Source organism: Merops nubicus, unplaced genomic scaffold (genome assembly GCF_000691845.1).
Source record: "Merops nubicus isolate BGI_N331 unplaced genomic scaffold, ASM69184v1 scaffold17025, whole genome shotgun sequence".
Taxonomy (NCBI): domain Eukaryota; kingdom Metazoa; phylum Chordata; class Aves; order Coraciiformes; family Meropidae; genus Merops; species Merops nubicus.
In genome coordinates this window covers 393-20,250 of record NW_008611756.1, presented here as the reverse complement: position 1 = coordinate 20,250, position 19,858 = coordinate 393, and the positions used below count along the sequence as shown (strand labels likewise).

General features: G+C 46.8%; 2 protein-coding genes across 2 annotated transcripts in view; one reads left to right on the top strand and one right to left on the bottom strand.

Moving 5' to 3' along the window:
* STK25 (serine/threonine kinase 25) overlaps positions 1 to 4,535 on the top strand; it is a gene marked incomplete at its 5' end in the record, with an annotated part of 5,445 nt that extends 910 nt beyond the window's left edge. The window contains 6 exons of the mRNA XM_008941316.1: positions 248 to 433; positions 659 to 804; positions 1,329 to 1,443; positions 1,728 to 1,799; positions 2,465 to 2,601; positions 4,150 to 4,535. Coding sequence (XP_008939564.1) covers positions 248 to 433; positions 659 to 804; positions 1,329 to 1,443; positions 1,728 to 1,799; positions 2,465 to 2,601; positions 4,150 to 4,189 — 696 coding nt within the window. The remainder of the gene's footprint in view (positions 1 to 247; positions 434 to 658; positions 805 to 1,328; positions 1,444 to 1,727; positions 1,800 to 2,464; positions 2,602 to 4,149) is intronic.
* Positions 4,536 to 8,517: 3,982 nt separating this feature from the next.
* On the bottom strand, positions 8,518 to 18,902 carry LOC103773932 (FERM, RhoGEF and pleckstrin domain-containing protein 2-like; the record flags this gene model as incomplete). The annotated part of the gene is made up of 10 exons (XM_008941315.1): positions 8,518 to 8,608; positions 9,805 to 9,956; positions 10,561 to 10,668; positions 12,973 to 13,136; positions 13,803 to 13,921; positions 15,338 to 15,420; positions 16,114 to 16,203; positions 16,619 to 16,687; positions 17,486 to 17,616; positions 18,665 to 18,902. Coding segments are annotated over 10 exons (1,245 nt in total), but the record flags the coding sequence as incomplete, so codon positions are not given.
* Between the last annotated feature and the right edge of the window lie 956 nt (positions 18,903 to 19,858).

Here is a 19,858-nt window from a genome sequence, read left to right as displayed (position 1 = left end):
GCCCAGTGAGGTTGTGGAGTCCCCATCCCTGGAGGTGTTAAAAACTCCTGTGGGTGTGGTGCTTTGGGACACAGTTCAGTGGTCGTGGCAGTGCTGGGTTGGCGGCTGGACCTGATTTTAGAAGTCTCCTCCAACTTTAATGATCCTGTGATTCTATGTGATCAGCCCTTTGGCTGTGCTAAAATTGCATGATTCCATGTTGCAGTATTGCTCATCTGTGCTGTCACTGCTTCTGCTCTCCCTACAGGCAGACATCTGGTCCCTTGGAATTACAGCCATTGAACTGGCAAAGGGAGAGCCTCCAAATTCTGACTTGCATCCTATGCGCGTTCTCTTCCTTATCCCCAAAAATAACCCTCCGACACTTGAGGGTCACCACAGCAAGCCCTTCAAGGAGTTTGTGGAAGCCTGCCTCAATAAGGATCCTAGATTTGTGAGTATTGCTGCCCACCTGTTCATTTGGGTACTGTATTGCAGAGGCCAAGGATGGATTTAGCAGGCAGACCTTTGAGTCCCAGGCTCGTGGAGAGAGAGGAGCGCTGAGCGTGCAGCGTGGATGGACCAGCCTGGCAAGGGTGGAAGGCTCTGTACACTGAACAGCTGCCTGTGTAGTGTGCAGAGGTGGTTGGCTGCAGCCTGCTCTCCTCATGTGTTCCAGAGGCCGACAGCCAAAGAGCTGCTGAAGCACAAGTTCATCACACGCTACACGAAGAAAACCTCCTTCCTCATGGAGCTGATCGACCGGTTCAAGCGCTGGAAGTCGGAGGGGCACGGGGAGGATTCCAGTTCTGGTGACTCTGATATGTACGTTCTGGAGGTGCTCTGCATGGAGGGCTGCCCCTCTGCCGTGCCCTGTGGGCTGTGGGTCAGCCTGCTGCCAACAGCTCAGGCCCCTTTCCCCACCTGGGCTGGAGACCTTAGGGCGGCTCAGGGAGACCTGTGAGCGTCTCTTTGTGGGAGCTGCCTGAAGAAACAGGTTGTCACCTCCCTAAGCTTGTCTTTAAATTCTCATGAATTTCAATAGTGCTTTAGCACTTAACTAGCTCTTCCTGGTGCTAGTCTTCAGGCTGGCTAGAGCAGAAAGGTGGTTGTGGTGATTTGGAAACATGACGTAGTACTCAGCACAGATCTCTGTGGTTCTGTGTGTGGGCTGTAGAGACTGAAGCAATTTCTCTTTAGGATTTCTTTCTGGGATAGGGAAATGCCTGGAGCCCTGTGGCAATATGACAGTTGGTCTGGGGAGAGCTTGTGACTGTGGGAACACATGGCTAAGCCACCCAGGGTATGGAGCTGAGGCTTTGTTTTGACCTCCCCCTCTTCATTTGCAGCGATGGAGACACAGAGGATGGAGACCAGGGTCCAATCTGGACATTCCCACCAACTATTCGTCCCAACTCCTTGAGCAAACTGCACAAAGGAATGGCTTTTCATGGTTCCCAGAAGGTCTGTTTGCTACTTGTTCTTTCAGAAGTGGCCTGAACTAACACAAGCTTTTTAGGGTCCTGGGAAAGCTACCAGTCACTCATATTCTTTCCAGAATTTACCATAGTCTAGTATCAAGGGCTAATGCCCCAGAGTTGCCCTTCCATGTTGCCAGGGTATTGCAATCTGTGGCTTTCCTGAGGTGAGGCCTGGTGAGGTGCTGTGAGTTTGCCAAAGGATTAGTAGTTAGTGTGCCCTGGGAACCTTTGGCTGTGCTTGTAACTTCTGTTCATGTTGCTTTCCAGCCTAGTGAGCCCATCAAGAGGCAGCCACGGTCACAGTGTCTCTCCACACTTGTTCACCCAGTTTTTGGGGAGGTGAGTAGAACCTTCTTGGTGTCTGTGGTGTCTGGAGATGGAGCTGACATGGATAACTGAATGGGCAGGATGTGGAGAAGGGGAGGTACAGTGAGGCACCTAGTAGGGTTAAGGGCCTGTGAAGCATTTATCCCTCTGCTTAGAGGTCTATACCCTCCAGCAGGGAAGTGAGTGTGTCCCTGCTGTGTCCTCTCCCAGCCACTTGTGTTCCCAGCAGCAGGGCATTGCTGTGTGTCCCCTGGTGAGGACAAGGTAGAGGAGTTCCTGTTTCTTATCTGCATCCAGGGCTTGCTCTCGTGTAGGCAGCTCTGGACCCCGATGTCCCTGCCTCCAGGGCTGGTGTGCAGCTCCTCTAGGGCAGGCAGGGATGGGAGCCTGCCTGCTGCTGTGGCTGTTCCAGCCCTGCTGCTGTGTGCTGCCACCCACAGCAGTCACTGAGGGGAATGGGGGTGGACTAGAGCAGGAGGCAGCTTTGCCAGTAACTAGACCATCTTCTTGATTTATATGCACCTGCTATAGGACTGAGAAGAGCCTGAATTCCACTGGAATTCCATCTTCCTGGCCTACAAAAAAAAGCCCTTCTTTATTTTTTTTAAGAAGAATGCAGGTGTCCTCCTGCAGCCTTGCAGAGTCATACTAAAGCAGTTTCTGCTTCATTGTTTCAGCTGAAAGATAAACACAAGCAGACTGGAGGCAATGTGGGAGCTATGGAGGAGCTGGAGAATGCCTTTAGCTTGGCTGAGGAGTCCTGCCCTGGCATCTCTGACAAACTGATAGCACACATGGTCGAGAGGGTACAAAGGTGAGTGTCCTTCAGAGAGGGAGCTGGAGCTGGCAGTGAACTGAGCTATTGATGAGACAAGACACCCAAAAAGTGAACACTGATGACAGCTGACCTAATAGTCCTTATGCCACTGCTTTCAACTGCTTTTCATTTAATGGGAGCAGTTCTTCCTGCCTCAGGAGTCCTTCCTCACACTGAACAGGTTTCTGTAGTGTAGATGAATGTTGCAGAGCACAGAAAGATGCTGCTCTTCACCTTCATCCTGCATATACATATATATAGATAGACAGATATGAGGTCCTGCTGGGGTTCCATTATGCAAAATGTCTTTGGGATCCCTTCTGGAAGGCAGAGTATCTGTTTCATCACAAGCAGCACTTTGCAGCATGATGTGCAGCCAGTGACTCTGCTTGTCCAGCTCCAGGTGGCAGGACAGTGAATGTTTCCTGAAGTAAAGGACTGATTAAACCAGTGAAGGAGTAGAGGCTGATAAATGAAGTTCCTTGTTGCTCAGCAGATGCTGCCTCAAACTTGCCTTTGCTGCTGGCACCAACTTCAATCCCATCCCTGTGTTGCAGGCAGTGGTGTCAGATCCTGCTCACAGGTTCATCAGGCTTTCATTACATTAATTTGGCTTTTCTCTCTTTCACAGCAGGCTATCCTAAATCTCACCCTTTCCTCACCAGCTGGAACTTCACTTCCAGCCTTCTAACCAGAGGAGCCAAATGTGAAGTCTTTTGCTATACATGTGAGCAAAGGAGCCATTCTGTGCCCTTGCTGCTGATGGAAAGACAGCCTGAGCCTAACAAACAGTCTGTACCCCCTTGAACTTGGGCTGTCTAAGCAGTTATTTCTGATGGCTTTAAGCTGGTGTAGTTCATGCCTTGTAGCTCACGTGTCAGCCGGATGCTGTCAAGCAAAGCAAAGCCCTAGGTATTAAGGACTGAAAAGACTGGCCCTCCTTGAGAGCATCTGTTACTGTGCCATTCAGGCTTTCAAGCAAACACACCATGGGTCTGTTTAGATCTCTCCTTTCATAATCCCTTCAAGGGGGAAAGAGAACACTCTTGTCTCTTCTGACTGACCCACAGAGGTCACAGGAAAGTGTCCTGGTGATGCCTGTGGAAATTGTGCCACTAGCTGAGCAGCAGGAGGTACTTGCAGATGTGCACTGGTTGACTCTACAGAGCAGCTGTTTCAGTATCAGTGACCTCTCTCAGCCTAGACATGGCACCTCTGGATGGTGCATAAGCACAAGACACTGGGGTTTTTTTGAGGTTTACAATTCCTCAGAGACCCTGGTTGGTTTCTTACTGTAAAACACTAGTACGGAAAACTTAGTAGCCTAAAGTTGAACAGTAAAAGCCTGAGAAGTGCTACCTTGGCTTTTTGTTGAATTGCTGGTTTTCTTTCAAAGACTTCTTTCTCTAGAAGACTGGCAGTGGGGGTGGGGGCAAGCAGAGCCAGACTCACCTCTCCATCTGCAGCCCCAGCAGCTGGCACGGTCCAGGTCAGGGCTTGGGAGGGACAGCAGTGACCAGCTCCACCCCTTACCCTTTCTTGCAGGTTTTCACACAGTCGGAACCACCTGACCTCTGCCCACTGACACCTGCATTCTCTGCTCCTGTTTTGAGGGGGGAAGGATTTTTTTCCAGCTTCATAAACTACATCTCTAATCCAGACTACCATCTGCTGTTGGATGTACGTCGTGTTACGGACTCCAGAACATTTCAGAGCCTTCGTAGTCCACGTGTCTCCGTGACAACCCAGGGCAGGGTTTGCAATGCAAGTACAATTTAGACCTTTTGCAGAACCCGAGATGGGGGGTCTAATTGTTTTTTTACAATGTAATCAATGCAGTTTTTAATTGTTTCCCCTATGGATGTGTCCGTTTTGGCTTGGTTCCATTCACAGCTTGTAACTGGTAAAGGCCTGGCTGCTGGAAAAGAGGGAGGTTCTCTTCCATGGAGGTGTTTCAAAGGCCAGTCTCATGGGTTTAGCCTCCTGCCCTTCCTGAAGAAGGACCTGTGGGCAGTTACTCCAGTGAGAAGTGCTGGGAGTGCAGGGATGTGTGGAAGCTCTGCACGGCCTCTGGGAGAGTGAGAGCAGCTCTCCAGCTCTTCCTCCAGGATTGCTTCAAATCCTTCACACACTAGTGACAAAAAACTTTGAAGGTGAGCAGCAGCTCAGGCAATACTGCTGCTGCTCTTCCTCAGCTGGTTGTCTCACAGGAAGATGGGTTTGCTGACCGTGCTCTTGGCCTCTGGGACATCATTCTGTATTAGGCTTTGGTTCATCTAATTCAGGCAACAGAACTGGCTTTGGGTCTCCAGGGACTGGAATGCAAAGTGGGGTTACATTTGGGTTGGCAGCTGGAGTTTCTTTCCTGGGGGCTTTCTACAACTGAAGCAACTAGATCTGCATGTTTGGCAGTCCCAGTTTCTTAAGCTGAGCAGATGCCTACTGTGGGTGCCCAAATGTTTCAGAAAGATTAAAAAAAATGGTGTGGAGGGAACACAGCAGCCAAAAGCCCCAGCAGGGCTTCAGTTCAAAAGGCAGATCAACAGTGCCTAGCAGTTTTTGAGGCAGGAAGCCCTGTGCTCTATGGAGAGGTATGAATTGGAGAGCTAGGAGCAGTGGTATCCGTGTTGTGTGGCTGGGGTTTACAGAAGCCACTCAGGTCTCCATCCCCTTCTCCTCAGCTTTCCCTTTCTGTCTTTTCTTTCAGTCTGGGATCTAAACTCACTGAAGCCAGGGCCCTGCTCCCATTGACAAGTGGTGGTGGTGTTTGCTGGCTGAGAACTTAGAGCATCTACTGCCATATTTGCTGCTTAGGATATTCCAGTGGAGCCATCCCCAGCCAGCTTTGCTTTCTATATAATACTAGTTTATAAAGGAACTATTTAATTTAGACAAATGGATAGATCTTAAATCTATAAAGGTCTACAAAAATAGACTTACAAAAATAACTTCTGATAGCTTGGTTGCTCAGAAGTCTGCTGTCTAACTCTAAAGATTCCTATTAAGTCAGCGAGACCTATCCAGATCTTTCTGTCGGGGTGTTTGTGTGTGAATGATGTGGCTCCATCCCAAAGCCACCAAGAACAAAAGATGTAGTTGTTCAGCATTTATTTGATTTTCAAAGACGGCCACTTCTTTAGTAACAAGGCTTGAGTTTTGGTACTTTGATCCAGACCTGCAGATTGTAAGTGCTGGGCTAGAAGTAGCTCAAGAGGACCATACATTCCCTCATCCTGGTGTGCAGCGTTCACTTTAGCTTAGGACTATCCTTTCCTCTCCCTGCCTGATGGGCAAAGGCAGGCTCAGCAACCACCAGGAACTTGTCCAGCAGAGAAGAGGTGCTGCTGTTTGATCTTGCTGGAGGTCTGCTGCAGGGTTGTGTTTCTCTGTGGGGAGAGCCAGCTCGGAGCCTGCGTTTATGAAGAGAAGAACAACCCCTTTTTTTTTTTCCACAGGAAGAGTTAACAGACAGACAGGAAACTTTAAGTGGAAAGCAGAGGCTGCAGCCTAGCAGAAAGGCAGCTGAAGGGCTCCTGCTGCTTTTAAAGTTGATGTTCATGATGGTAGCAAATAAGGTACCTTGTGTTCTTACTCACATGCACTGCAGTGTAATGAGTAAACTTTTTAAAGGAAATAATCCCCACAAACTTCATCCAGCATTCAAAGCAACAACGGTTTTAGTTTTTCAAAGCATTGAAAGGGAACTGCCACTTTCAATAAAGTAACAAAACAGAGGAGGCTGGTGTAAATTTGTATTATTAGGGGAAAAAGTATTTGTTTGAGCTGCTTTTCGTTGCATTCTTCTCGGTTGCACCCTACATCTGACAGTGCCCTGTGAGACAGGCCTGCTCAAGTACTTGTGCAAGAAGGGGGTACAGTGAAGGGCACGTGGCCCTCAGGGTGAACACTCTGGCAATGCCACTTTAAGCATGTTTAAAGCCTTGTGTGTGACTGTCCTGCCCTAGGCAGAAACATGAAAGTTGAAGTATTTCAAGTCCCTACCAAGCCCCTGCTACAGCAGGTGAATGCAACTGCAGGTTGGGGTGAAGTGCTGAGACCCCCAGCTGCTGCCAGAGAGGCCAAGCTTCTCCTGTCTGCAACATGCTCCTGCAGGAGACCAACAAAGGGCAGCAGCTGCATGGAGAACTCCTGTGTAAGAGGAACACACCCCTGCTAAGCGATTGCAGTATGAGACCATGGCAAAGGAACAGTCACTATCCCCCAGGAAAATCACTAAAGGCAAGGACACGTTCATCAGCAGGGTGAGAGCTCTCAGGTCCCAGGAAAAGCAATGCAATGCTTCTGAGCAGATGCCTGGCCATGGGTGGGAAGGGTGGGGTCAGGAATAAGAGGCACAGAGAGTTTTATACCAAGATGCTATTTACTGTCAACAGTCATATTGAGCTGCATTATAACATATCTAGTCAATCCACATGTATTGGACTACAGGAGTTAATTAAAAAGAAAGGACACTAATAAATTAAGTACATTTAATTTACATGGGACAATGGTCATTGTCACAATGGTAGTGAAAGCTGGATCTGCAGTCACTTGTCTTTTTCACGATGCAAATGCCAAGCAAGAGATGTGGAAAATCCCTCTGGAAATCTCCCAAACAAGTTTTAGACCACATTCTGAGCCAGCCCTGGAGAATACACTCTGTACCTGCTGTTTTCAGAGGGATCTCCACATTCCTCTCTCCTCACAACACCCAACACTTCCTTTTCTCTTCCACTACACCCCTTCATTGTTCCTTCTAGCACACAGACACTTTTCTACCTAGTACAACAGCAGAGTCCCTAGAGCCCCTCAGAGCCACGTCCAACAGCACTTCGTTGCACTTGGCTTATTTCAGTCCTTCCATGGAGGCAACCAGAGGTGACAGCTTCACAAAAATGGCAAGAATTTAATATTTAACACCACAGAGATTTAATAGAGTCCACAGACACTAATGCTCCATCTGGAATCCAGTGACTTTTTACACCTTCATGAGAAACAGAAGATGGATTGCACCCCAGATTTAAAGGTGAGAATAGGGATTTTCAGAAGTCTTTGTGTATCACAAGCACGAGCAACACCGACGTGCAGAGAAGCTTGCTGTCCTATATTGCTTAAATGCCTTAAAAACCTCACCCAGAGGAGGGTGGGGAGCATGTTTGCCATCCCATGCCTTCAGTGATGCCTGCTGCAGGGAAAACACTCCAGAGCTGTGACAGAAGACCAGCGACTGAGCCCCTCAGTGGAGTTCAGAGACAGCCACACCCCCTCCTCTGCACCGACCCACGGGACACCCAAACCACAGCAGCTCAGCAGGGGTTCAGTCTTCCCCCCTGCCCTGGAAAAGTGCTGCCACAGCAGTTCCCAAAGAGCAGAGCTGTTGTAGGAGAGCTGCACCTTCTGTTGGAAATGGGCTGTGTGGAAGCCCTGTCAGTGGGAGGTGACTGTGCCAGCAGGCTGCTGTTGACAGCAAGGCAGCAGTTGTATGGACAGCTGTGCTCAGCACCACGGGAAGGGAACTTCCACCAGCCAGCAAGCCCTGGCACCAGCAGCTGTGAGCCACTCACACCACCCACAGCTGCTGTTTTCCTTCCACACACGCTGACCATCCAGTCAAAATGTAAAAGCAAGGCAGCATCTGCCTTCAGGGCAGGCGAGGGCACAGGGACAACCACAACAGCACACCTCCCACAACGTGTGCACACCAGAGCTCTGCAGCTGCTACGTTCTCTCTAAGTAGGTTCAACTGGAACAGACTTGACCCCCCCTCTGTCCCTCACTCTCACTTTTCCATACCAGGTGGAAACGAGCCTCCTGGTTCTTTGCTTTATTAACTCCAGAGACTCTCATTTCCACCGGCCTCTTCTGTTGGTTTTGTTCTCTTTCTGTTTACAGCAGATCCAGCTCTGCCCCACTTCAGTCTGTGTGACTGTCCTTCTCATCCTTTGGAAGCAGCAGGCTCGACCTGGCTGGAGAGCTGGTGGCTTTCTTGATCACCTCCATCCACCTGGCAAGGAAGGACATGAGAAATGCTCAACACCTCACAGATGCACAATCTTGTGCTTTGGTTCTGAGCTGTACCCCTTTCACCCAACCTCAAAAAACAAACTGTTTTCTTTCTTTTACAATTCTTTCAGGAAACCAGCTTTCAAATTAGTACCTTGAGATGTGGTAAACACACTGCAGAACACCACTGCCTGTCCAAGTAACAGCTCTGCAGTGCTTTGAGCTGCAGAAAGCTCTTATGGTAGCACACCACATTCTCTTTTAAGTGTACAAAAAGTGTTTACCAAGGAACAAAGGCTGACAAAAATTTTCCTTAATCAACAGATTGCATTTCTCACAATAAGTGATGTAACAGACTTGCTATTATGGAAGAAAGTAAAGCAACAGTGCAAAAAGCAAAAAAAAAAATATCCTTTGTGAATTCTAGACATTTTTTCCTTGAAACCACTACCCGAGACCAGAGGACTGAAGAGTACACCTCAGCTGTCTCAGGTAGCTGGTATGTACATTGCTCACAAGTGTGTGGTGTTCTCCCCAGGAAGGGGAAGGTATGTGGCACCTGAATAGAAAACCACGCTCCAAAGAGCTGACAGTACCCTGAACGTGCCCTTTGCATGGCAGAACACAATGCAAAGGTGTTCAACAGCTAAGACAACAGCAAAGTTCTGTGTGTGTGATGCATGGCAAACGTGATTCACTTCAACCATGTGTGGAAGTCTCTGACAGCACTGCTAAACAGTTGTAGAGAAAGCAGTAAAGTGACAAGCAGCACTGCACTTACTGCTTTCAGCCTTGTGTTGCAACTCCTGTTTCCAGAGATTGATAGGGAGGCAAAAAAAGTATTCTTACCAGAACTTTCATTAACCTAGGAGTCTTACTCCCAAGACCTGCTGGGGCTCAGAATCTCACAGCCCTTCCCTTCTACCCACAGTGCTCCCGAGCTCCAAGGAAGCCCCAGACTCTGAGACAGCAGAGCCTACAGCTCTCAGTGCAACTACCAGCTCTCCTCTGCAAGATGGTTCTGGCAGAGGAAGAGTGTCCAAATACCACTGGTAGGAGAAAGAAGTGAGCTTTATTACTGAGAACAGACTGTAAGGTCTCCTGGACTAAGAGGTAGTCAGGAGGAAAGAAGGCTCTGGATGACTAGCGAGTTAAGAGCATGTTATATATACCAAGACAGAGAAAACAGAAAATTACCTCTCAAAAGTGTATTTGCTCTCAGCCCTGAAGAAATACACATGGGACTTGAACTGCAGCTTGAAGACATAATCCTTCTGAATGCCATCTGCCTCCACAGGGGAGCTGACTGCGTAGCCAAGCAGCGGGAGACTGGCCAGCGGATAGTCGTCCTGGAAGAGCCCAAAAAACCTTCACCCAGCTGCTTTCACTGTGTGTTACTTCCTTCTGTCCCCTGCCCATTGCTACCTCCTGGGCTCCCTGCTTCCCTCTCTGTAACTCCAAGCACAGATCCAATACCAAGGTAGAGATGCCCCTTCCAAAAGGAATGTGCCACCAGTGCAAGGAGCCTGAATACAACGAGCAGTTTACTGAAGAGGAGGCGGCACAGGCTGCACTGCAGCAGTTGTTGCCAAACAGGTGCTGAGGGCACAACAGGCAGAAAAATCCCTGATGTCTATTTAGCCCAGCAGAAGATAAATGGAAAGAGATTGACCAAAGGCTGCTGGTTCTCTCACTGCCATTAGTCACTGCATGAGGACATTTCCTCCCTCATAGACAGAAGGTCAGTGCCATTAACAGAATTGGAAATCCTGATTAAATTCTGCAAAGGGCCCACAGCCTTACAGAGACTGGCTTTGTTATGAACTATCTATCTCCTCTTCCACTTGCTACTCTGATTCAGGTAGCAGTGAGCTGCAGTTGGAGCAGAAGGCCAAGGACTTCCAGGTTCTCACTGACACTGCACACACAGCCACCTCAGCCACACCTCCTCACCTGGTGTGTTTTATAGAAGAACAAGCAGAAATTGGTGAAGACAACCCACAGTTTCTGCCAGCCGTTGCTGTTCTTGAACTTCCTCAGCAGATATCCAGAGAGCTGGTTCTAGGACAGAACAAAAAGAAAGCTACCATGGAGCCACAGGTCGCTGTCCTTTCAGAAAAAGACCACTGCTGCTGCAGATCAGAAGCTTGAGGCTGCCTGCTCTAACTGCTCCTGCACTCACTCCTGTCTTGTCAAAAGCCTCCCAGATATTCCACACAGTGAATAAATGACTTTGTATCTCCACTGATTTACAACTACCTTCCTATGAATAAATTGATTTCTCTCCACTAATATCAAGTTCCCCTTGATGTTTAAATACTTGCCATATCTCAGAGCAGTGTCAGGCAGTGCACAGGAGGGAGGGTGCTGCACTGACTCGTCCCTCCAGTGACCACTCTCCCTTGCAGCCTATGGTCAGAGGAATGGTGACAGCCAGGAGGGCCTCCATCCCTTTAGCCACCCTTTTTCACGTGCAGAAAAAACACATAAAACACAGTGTGTACGAGAAGGAAAATAAAGCAGAAGAGGAAACAAAGGATGCCAGGGTTGTGGGCAAGCTACAAGTGGCAGCTGTGTGAAGCCAAGCCCAGCACGGTCAGCACGCTGCAGGAGAAGTTGAACACTGCCTCTTAAAGCCACCGAGGGCTTGTGCAACAGGATAAGGAAACCCATACGGTGTGGAATGGCAGCAAATGGATTTTGTATATTGGAGACGAAGGATATGCAGTAGATTTACACAGGGAACCATTTTGGGAAGCACAGACAGGAGGAAATCCTGTATCAACAAGGCAACGTTACAGCTCCGCCACTGGCTGGCTGGGGCATCCTCATGCCAGCAGGTGTGGGCTCCCTGAGCAATGATGAAGTGAGCAGAAGTCCATGTTCCTCAGCATCCCATGGCTCCTCCCCACCCGTGCAGAACTGGAGAGGCATTTTTACCTGGATCATGCACAGGTAATCAGACAGGGAGAGGCTCTGGTTCCGGTACCAACAAACATGGGTGATTGTGTTGGGCCGTTGGGCCTGGCCCAGCAAATAGCGAGGAGGAAGCTCTGGAGAAACAGCAAGAGAGCAGAAAACTGAGCAGAGAAAAGGAAGAGAGAAAGAGAAAAACAGAACATTAGGACAAGAGAAGCGATGCGAGAAAGGTTATCTGTTAAAGGAAAGTGGATTGTGGGAAAAAAAAATGATGGTGTTAGAACACGGAACAGATCGAAGCAAGAGGGAGCTGCAAGAACTCACACATTTACTCCCAGAGCCCTCAACAGGGTGCTCTCATTATCCAGGTGCAGAACAGTGAGATGGTGCCTTCCACAAGGGTATGAGCAGGGAAAGGAAGGCTTGTGCCCTCCAACTGAAACCACTTTGCCAGCACAAGTGTCTGACTTCTGGACTCTAAGCCCAGGTAACCTCTACAGGACTTCCTTTACTGAGCTGATTGACATGCTCTCTAAATCACAAAACCCCCAGAGCTTCAGTTCCCAACTTTTAACCCCTTCCATTATCCAAGAAGTGCCTTAACAGCATGGCTGGGGAGGTAGGAAGGTACAAACCCATAGTTGCAGCACCCTGCCTCATTGCTGTTTGTCTAGTCAGTGACCTCCTTTTCCTCCTCCCAGTATTTAGGGTTCTTCTCACTTCTGGTCTTCCAAGCACTCCAGCCTCTAGGAAGGTGTCCTACTCAACTGATCTTGACAAACTGCCTCCTAAATTCAAACCTCAGTGCCAGCACAAGCAGTGCTCTGCATAAGGAGTGCTGAACAGACACCTGCCCCAAAACCTTCAGGATTCAGTACCAAAGCTTGCCACCAGTGCTGCATCAAGCCATGCTGAGTGGTAAGACCCACGGTAACAGCAGCTCGGGGGGCACATAATAAATCTCTGTTCAGCATGAGACAACACTGCCATAAAATGGCACTTTCTACTGCTTGCTGCTCAGCCCTGCCAGCGAGAGGAGGGCAGAGGAGCTGCATTCCCACTGAACTCAGAGCACTCTTCTCAGTCCTAGGTGCAGTACAGCAGCTAACTCTTGTTACAGCCAAAGTACCTCGGTACAGCAGTCAATCTACAACAGAAAGTATCGTGGATAGATAACTCATTCTCCAGCAAGGCTGAGGAACAATTCAGCCCTGGAATGTCCCAAATTCCCTTTTAAACCTCCCTCCTTCAGTGCCTTTGCCAAAGCAAAGCTCTGCTGCAGGGAGAGCAGAGAGTGTGCACGCAGACAGGCAGAGCGTGGGGCGAGCATGCAGCAGCCTGAAGGGCCCAAGCTCTCCCGCAGAGGCAGAGATGCTGCCAGCTGGGAGGGAGGATGGAGTGGAGGCCGAGCAGAGGTGAGACAGGAGAGCTGCCCCCCGGGGGTACCTCGACAGCCACACTGTGGTCAGTCATGGAGACGCTGGTGTTGCGGTACCAGCACACGTGCACGGTTGTGTTGGCACGGTGGTGGCTCTGCCTGTCCAGGGAGCTACGAGAAGAGTGAATGTCATCTTCGGACTCCTGTTCTAGAGAGACCTCATCAGAGGATCCTGGGGGAGGAGAATTCGGCAGTGGTTTAAGAAAAGTGTGCAACAGAAAGAGAAGCAAGGATTCCCGAGGGGGAAAAAAAACACTGTTTTCTCTTGCAATGGTCTGGTTTTAAAATACATCCACTTGGCTTTGTTACACAGCTTATAAAGGCTGCTCTGAGCAGATCATTTGGGCTTTTGTTACTCAGCTCTGCCTGGGGTAGCTGACTCAATACTGTGTAAGACACAAAAATCCCCACACTTCATCTTCAATCAGTGAGGAACAGGAAGAAGTGCTCCAAGAAGAGATACTACATGTTTCAGCACACCCATAATACCACCAGAGACAGGCACAAGAATACTGGGCTATAAAAGCTGATCTCCAACGATGCCACATTCTGGACTACATGGTTAAATTGAGAAAAACATGTGCAAGAAATGAATAAGAACCTTATCAAATAACAACTCTGCAAGTGGAGCATCTCAGCTGCATGTAAAGCTACCAGGAACATCAGTCTAGGAAGACAAGCATATTTCTTTTGATTAAAGGAAAAGAAAAGCACAGTTAACTCTCTACTACCACATGCATTATAAAACCACTCCATTTATGTAATCATATTCACAACAGGATAAACTGAAAAGGACATGACAACTGATGCTTTGCAAGAGGGCAGAAACACCACTTACTGTTGGAGCGATTGCACACCGAGTTTTCCAGAAGCATCTCAGATTTCTCAGTAGCTTTCTTGGCCATTTCAATTGCCATGTTGAGGTCTCCCATCCACTTCCCCATCTCCAGGCGTGTGCTGCAAGACAAACAATGGGAATGGAGAGCACCTCAGCAGGGCTATGTTGCTGAATGCCCCTGCCCAATACAAGGAGCAGTCTTTTGCCATTAAAGAAAGAAAAATAACATAGAAATGCCTTGAAACAAGACTAAAAGAACCATTAAAAAGTTGGACTTTGCAGCAAGGAGCATGAACAGCCAGCCAAAGGGCCATGTAATACCCCTCTGGAGCTACTGGACTCGGAAGAGGAATTATGTGGTCCTGGCCCTTGCTTTTTTACCTCTGGCAATATTCCCTGTGTGCATGACTGTTATTTGAAGTGCTATATACAGTCACATGACCTTGTATTTGCTTGAGAGATGTTTTTGTGTGACTTTTTCTTGTAATCTTCTCTTTTTTTCTTTAAGTTTTTAATTTAGGCTGGAAATTCCACAAATGGTCTAAGACCATTGGCAAGATTTTTTTGGACAGGTAACAAAGCCAACAAACTTTGAGCTATTTCTAAGTTCTGACAGGGTAAAAATTATACTTATTTTTTTCCAAGTTTAAGAACCTTTCAAGCACTTTTTGATTCACAGATGCTGCAAAATGGTTGATCTTAAAAATAATTGACATTTTGAGGTGTTGGGCTGGAACTGAAAAGAAGTTTTTCTTGCTGAATTTGTCTGCATTCCAAAAGTATTGGCTCTTCTGCCACTACAAACTTAATTTATAAATGTTCAGCCATAGTTAGTTTTCAAGAACAGGTTATCAAGCAGTAAAAAACCCTATAAATTTATGGTTGAGATTTAGTGCTCCCATCTTGCATTCTTAGCATACCCAACTCCAGCTGCCTTTTAGCAGACCTGTCAAAGGGACAAAATCTCCTGCAGCTGATCCTGACAGCAGAAGGGTAACAGACATCCTAAATATATTTCAGATATCAAATAAAAAAAGATGCCCAAATCACTACACAGGGACAAGTTACACTGAAAAGGGATCAGTTTTCTCTCCAAGCCAGCCTTTAATTTCTCCTTTCCCTTCTCACCTTCCTCCTTAAGATCCATGCAGGAACTTTCCCCTCCTTACATCCATTTGCACAGTCTGGATTTTAATTCTTCTTAGGTTTCTAAAATATCTGTATGCTTAGATTTTGTTTTGTCTCCTGCTTTATAGCAATGGTTTAAAAGATGACACTGGTAACTAGATAACTAGAAAACAATAGCAATGTTATTGCTGCTGCTGTGTGTTTAATTAACACACTGATAATGAGACAAACTGCTCCTTCCAAAAGACAACACCAATGAAGGAGTTATAAAGTGTTCTGTGTGGTTTTTTGAAGCTGTGTTTTCCAGAGGATGCACAAAACGTCTCCCTGGCTCTGCCCCAAACAACTGAACTCTTTGGAAAAGGCACCTATCAAATCTGCAGGCAACTGAGGAAAAGAAATGTTACCTTGCTGCTACCACTATGGTTTTTTGTGCTGAATAGATGGTGAAGCAGTGTGGGACAGCCCATTCATTCTCACTCTCCTCCACCTGCAGAGAAAATAAAAAGTTTATCTCATCACTGCTAAGTGACTGATAAACACTTAAAACTCTTCTCCTTGGGTGGCTAGGAATTTGAGTCACATATGATTACAACCCAGCTGCAGTAAGTGCAGAACAGCTACTCTTTTATGAATACCACCTACTTCAAGTCTATTTTGGCTCTATATGAAAATCTATATTGTGTGTTTCTACTGCCTCACATCTAGCAGCACAGCACCACATCCACCAGGACAAGGAAAGGAGGGTTCTGAGCAGGATTCAGCTCATCACTTACCGGTGGGTCGAGCACTATTAGCTGCAAATCAAACACAGAAAGAACAGTCCCATTAGAACAGGGGGGCAGGAAGGCAGGAGGATTGATTATATGCCTAGGTGTGTGCACAGTGGGAAAAATGGCAGGAAAAATCCCTATTTCCAGATCAGCCTCTCACAACAGCATGAAACAAAGAGTCACAAGGGTGAGCTCCAGCTGTTCTGCTAGTGCAAGGAAAGAACAAGCTCATCACTCGCAGCCAAGTCTCTGCCACACAGGGTCCAGGTCCAGTCCACAGCCCCCTACAGCTGCTTTCTCTGGCCTGGGAGCAGCTGGCAGCTTTGGTCCTCATGCCCTGAAGGAATGCTTCAACCTGCCTGAAGGCAAAGTCACTTCCTTAACCTGTGGTGCCACTTGAAACCACTTACCAACATGCCGTGGAGAGGAAGATGTCCATGAATTTTGAACTGATTTGTCCCTGTCACCCCTTTGCTTGTGTACAGTAACATATCTGAGAACTGAAAAAGGCAGGAAGAGGACAATCAATATTCTGAAGACAGCAGGTAGGGCCAAGTATTTTTTGACATTTTTTTAAAAAATCTGTTTTAAAAAAAATTGTTTAAAGGCCACTGTAGATGCATGAAAAGACTTTTTTGGGGTTTTTTTTTGTAAATTTGGCCTGCTTTCTTTAAAACCAATCCTCAGCTTACTTACAAGAGAGGCAATTAATATTTAAAATTCTCTTAAAACTATGTGCCACTAAGGAAACAAGCTGACCCCACAGTATTGTCAAGTCACGCCCCATCTACAAATCTTTCAGTGTGTGTTTTCAGTTACGAGTGCTGATTTTCAACACAAGCACAGGAAAAGACACTTTCATGACAACTTTATCTTGAAGACTCTGGGTTTATGAAATCCAGAAGCAGCACCCACCAGAAAGAACATCCTCTGCTGTAAACCCTTCTTAGTGAGCTTGTACAAGCAACCTTCTCGGATAAACTCCTGCAGTGGAAAACTGAAAGTTAGGCAAAGCTTTATCTTTCCTAAACACAGAGAATTTTAGTGTTTTTTTTTTTTTTTCCTCATCCAAGAGTACATAGGTGTTGATTGATGCCCTGCAATGATCACTGATAGATTTGTTAAACACCAGAGGACACTTTCTCTTCTGTTTTATACCATGAATCAGCTCCTTGCTGTAGTCAGCACTTAAATCAATGAAACAAGAGAAGGGAAAGGAGCAGAGTTCCTGCTGGACACTAGCAGTCCACCTATTACACTTACATGCCACTGTAGTGATTGCCATAGCATCCCCAAACCATGTGTGATGCTCCTGTATTTATGCTCAGTATATCTATCAAAAACAAAGAAACAAAAACGAAGCACGACCAAAGTCCTGGAAAAAGAGAGTCCCAGTTTTGCCCAGTGATGTGATTTTCACCATCACTACATTTCTCTGTGCAGCCTCAGTCCACAGAGATTGCATCAGACAGACCTAAGCAGAGCTGGTAGTGGAATTCCTACTGAGTACAAGACAAAGCACTTCCCACTCAAACACAAGAGCACCCATACCCAGCATAGGCTGAACTGGAAACATGAAACTGTAGCCAAAGTCTAAGCAGAAGGATTTTTGATCTATTCCCTAGGACACCATCAAGACCTCCATGAAGACTATTATACAAAGCCATTACAGTCGTTCTATGAGAGAGAGAGAGGGGCAGTGATGGCACATACATGGTGAAAAGGCACTTCCTTGGCAATGAAACCACTAAAGGCTCTCAAAAACTAAGCACAGGTACTTACTCGACCAGATGCTGTGAGATTATCTATGCCAAGCAGGTCGTGCTGCAGCTCTGTCAGCTTCTGGAAATTCTCCAGGCGGATGAGACTCTGCTGCAGCTGAGATGTCATTTCTGTGACTTCCTTCAGTGCATCTGTAAGGAAAGCAGCATCAAGGGGATCAGAACAGAGCAGACAAACCAATTTCATCCGTGGAAAACTGAACCTGAAATTCATAGCCAAATTTAGAAAGGGACAGTTCAGTCACAAGGGACCTACAACAATCTAGTCCAACTGCCAGCTTCTTACAGAGTATTTTACAGACACCTAGGGGGCAAAATGGAGACTAGCAAGCAACTTCACAGCACTTCCTATGCTTCTGAAGATTATTGCATACCTCAGGTTTTGCACATATAAGAAGCATTTACCACGTAGCCAAAAGTAAATGAAAAAATTGAAGCCAATTAATTCTGCCAAAGATTACTTTATAAATGAGTAGAATTTACTATGCAAGCTTTTGATGCTGCAAAACAATTATTTTTTGACACATTTTTCCTTATAAATGATGACAAGTTCTTAAAAATATCTACTTTTTTCCCCTGTGAAAAAAGAGGACAAGAAAAAGTTTTCCAGTTTTGGTTGAAACTTTAAGATCCATCAAGACTACCATAAGAAAAACATTTTCTGGAATGCCAGAAAAGCACTCATTCTGTGCAAAGGAAATAGTCTACATCTAAGTTATCTTCTAAATTATCCAAACTAGCAGCTAAGGCAATTTTCTGCCTCTTGTAGAAAGCTTTGGAGCCCTGCATCAGGGCATGGTAGGGGAGCAATGAAACGTAGTACTGAAAACCTCAAAGAAAGTTAATTTTAAAACACAAGCCAAACCTTTTTTTAATTAAATTAAGCTGCCTCCTGCTAGTCTTCTGTTGTTCTACTTGGTATATTCAGGTTTTTTTTCCCCTGGAATATTTAAGTTACAGTATTCACTAAGCAGTTTTGTTTTCAGCAATCTAAATCAAAGTTCCTGCGTATTCCACAGAGCTGCAGGAAAGAGTCAGAGAGGTCCTGAATGGACAAAAGGCATTTACACTGGGTTTGTAGATGTAATGCTTGTTGTCTCCTACAGGGTATGGGCAGGTTTTTGTATGTACATGGGAAAGGGCTCCTGCCTCACACGTGTACAGCTGAGTGCTCACTCACTCCTGCAGTCGGCGAAGTCCCGGTGCTCTGCTGTGTAGTGCTTGCAAAGCCTCCCCAGGACCAACTTGTAGTGCATCAGTCTCTGGATTGGTTTGAGCAGGAACATGTTGAGGGGCAGGTAGCAAACCTTCTGCAGCTCAAACTCCTTATAAACCATTTCCAGCTTCTTTAGGCGTTTAGATGCTTTCTCCAGTTCTGTCAGGACTTCGTTATGCTTCTGCAGGTAACTGGTAAACTCCTGTTGAATCATACCAAAAATTACTCGGATCAAAGAAAAACAGTCTTTAATAGATTCCACAGTGAATAAGAAAAAAAGACAGGCAGAAGTGAGCTGAGAGGGTTGTCTCCTCTAGGTTTACCTATCAGAGAAACCAGCAGGTAGCTCCCAGTCAGAGTCAGAGCAGGTGCCTCTGCAGCACTGTGCCTACAGGCCTACTTGGAATGACAAATGGCAGTCAGAACAGCAGTCACACACTTCTGCACTCCCATTCAAGCCAGGGGTTTTAACAGAATAATTACTCCACTAGTACAACACAAGTGTAACTGTCCTATGAAGGCTCTCTACTCCAAATAAAGGTGACTTCATTTCAGGAGTCACTATTCTGCAATTAAAGAACATTTATATCTTGGAATTGAACAACCTTCTCACAGAATCTCAGGCTGGTTTGTGTTGGAAGGGACCTTTAAGATCACCTAGTTTTAACCCCCCTACCAAGGGCAGGGACACCTTCCACTGGATCAGGTTGCTCAAAGACCCATCCAGCCTGGCCTTAAACACTGTCAGAGAGAGGACATCCAAAGACTCTCTGGGCAGGCTGTTCCAGTGCCTCACTATCCTCACAGTAAACAATTTCTTTCTTGTATCTAAATTTACCTCTACCCTCTTCAAATTTAAACCCATTCACCCTGCCACTACACACCCTGATCAAGAGTCCCTCCCCATCTTTCCTGTAGGCCCCCTTTACGTACTGGAAGGCTGTTACAGGGTCTCCCCAGAGCCCTCTCTTCTCCAGGCTCAACAAACCCAACTGTCTCAGCTTGTCCTCACAGGGGAGGTAGTCCTGATCATCTTTGTGACTCTCCTCTGGAGCTGCTCCAAAAGATCTGTGTCCTTCTTATACTGGAAGCTCCAGAGCTAAACACAGTGTTCCAGGTAGGGTCTCACAAGAGCAGAGCACGGAGGAAGCAGCACCT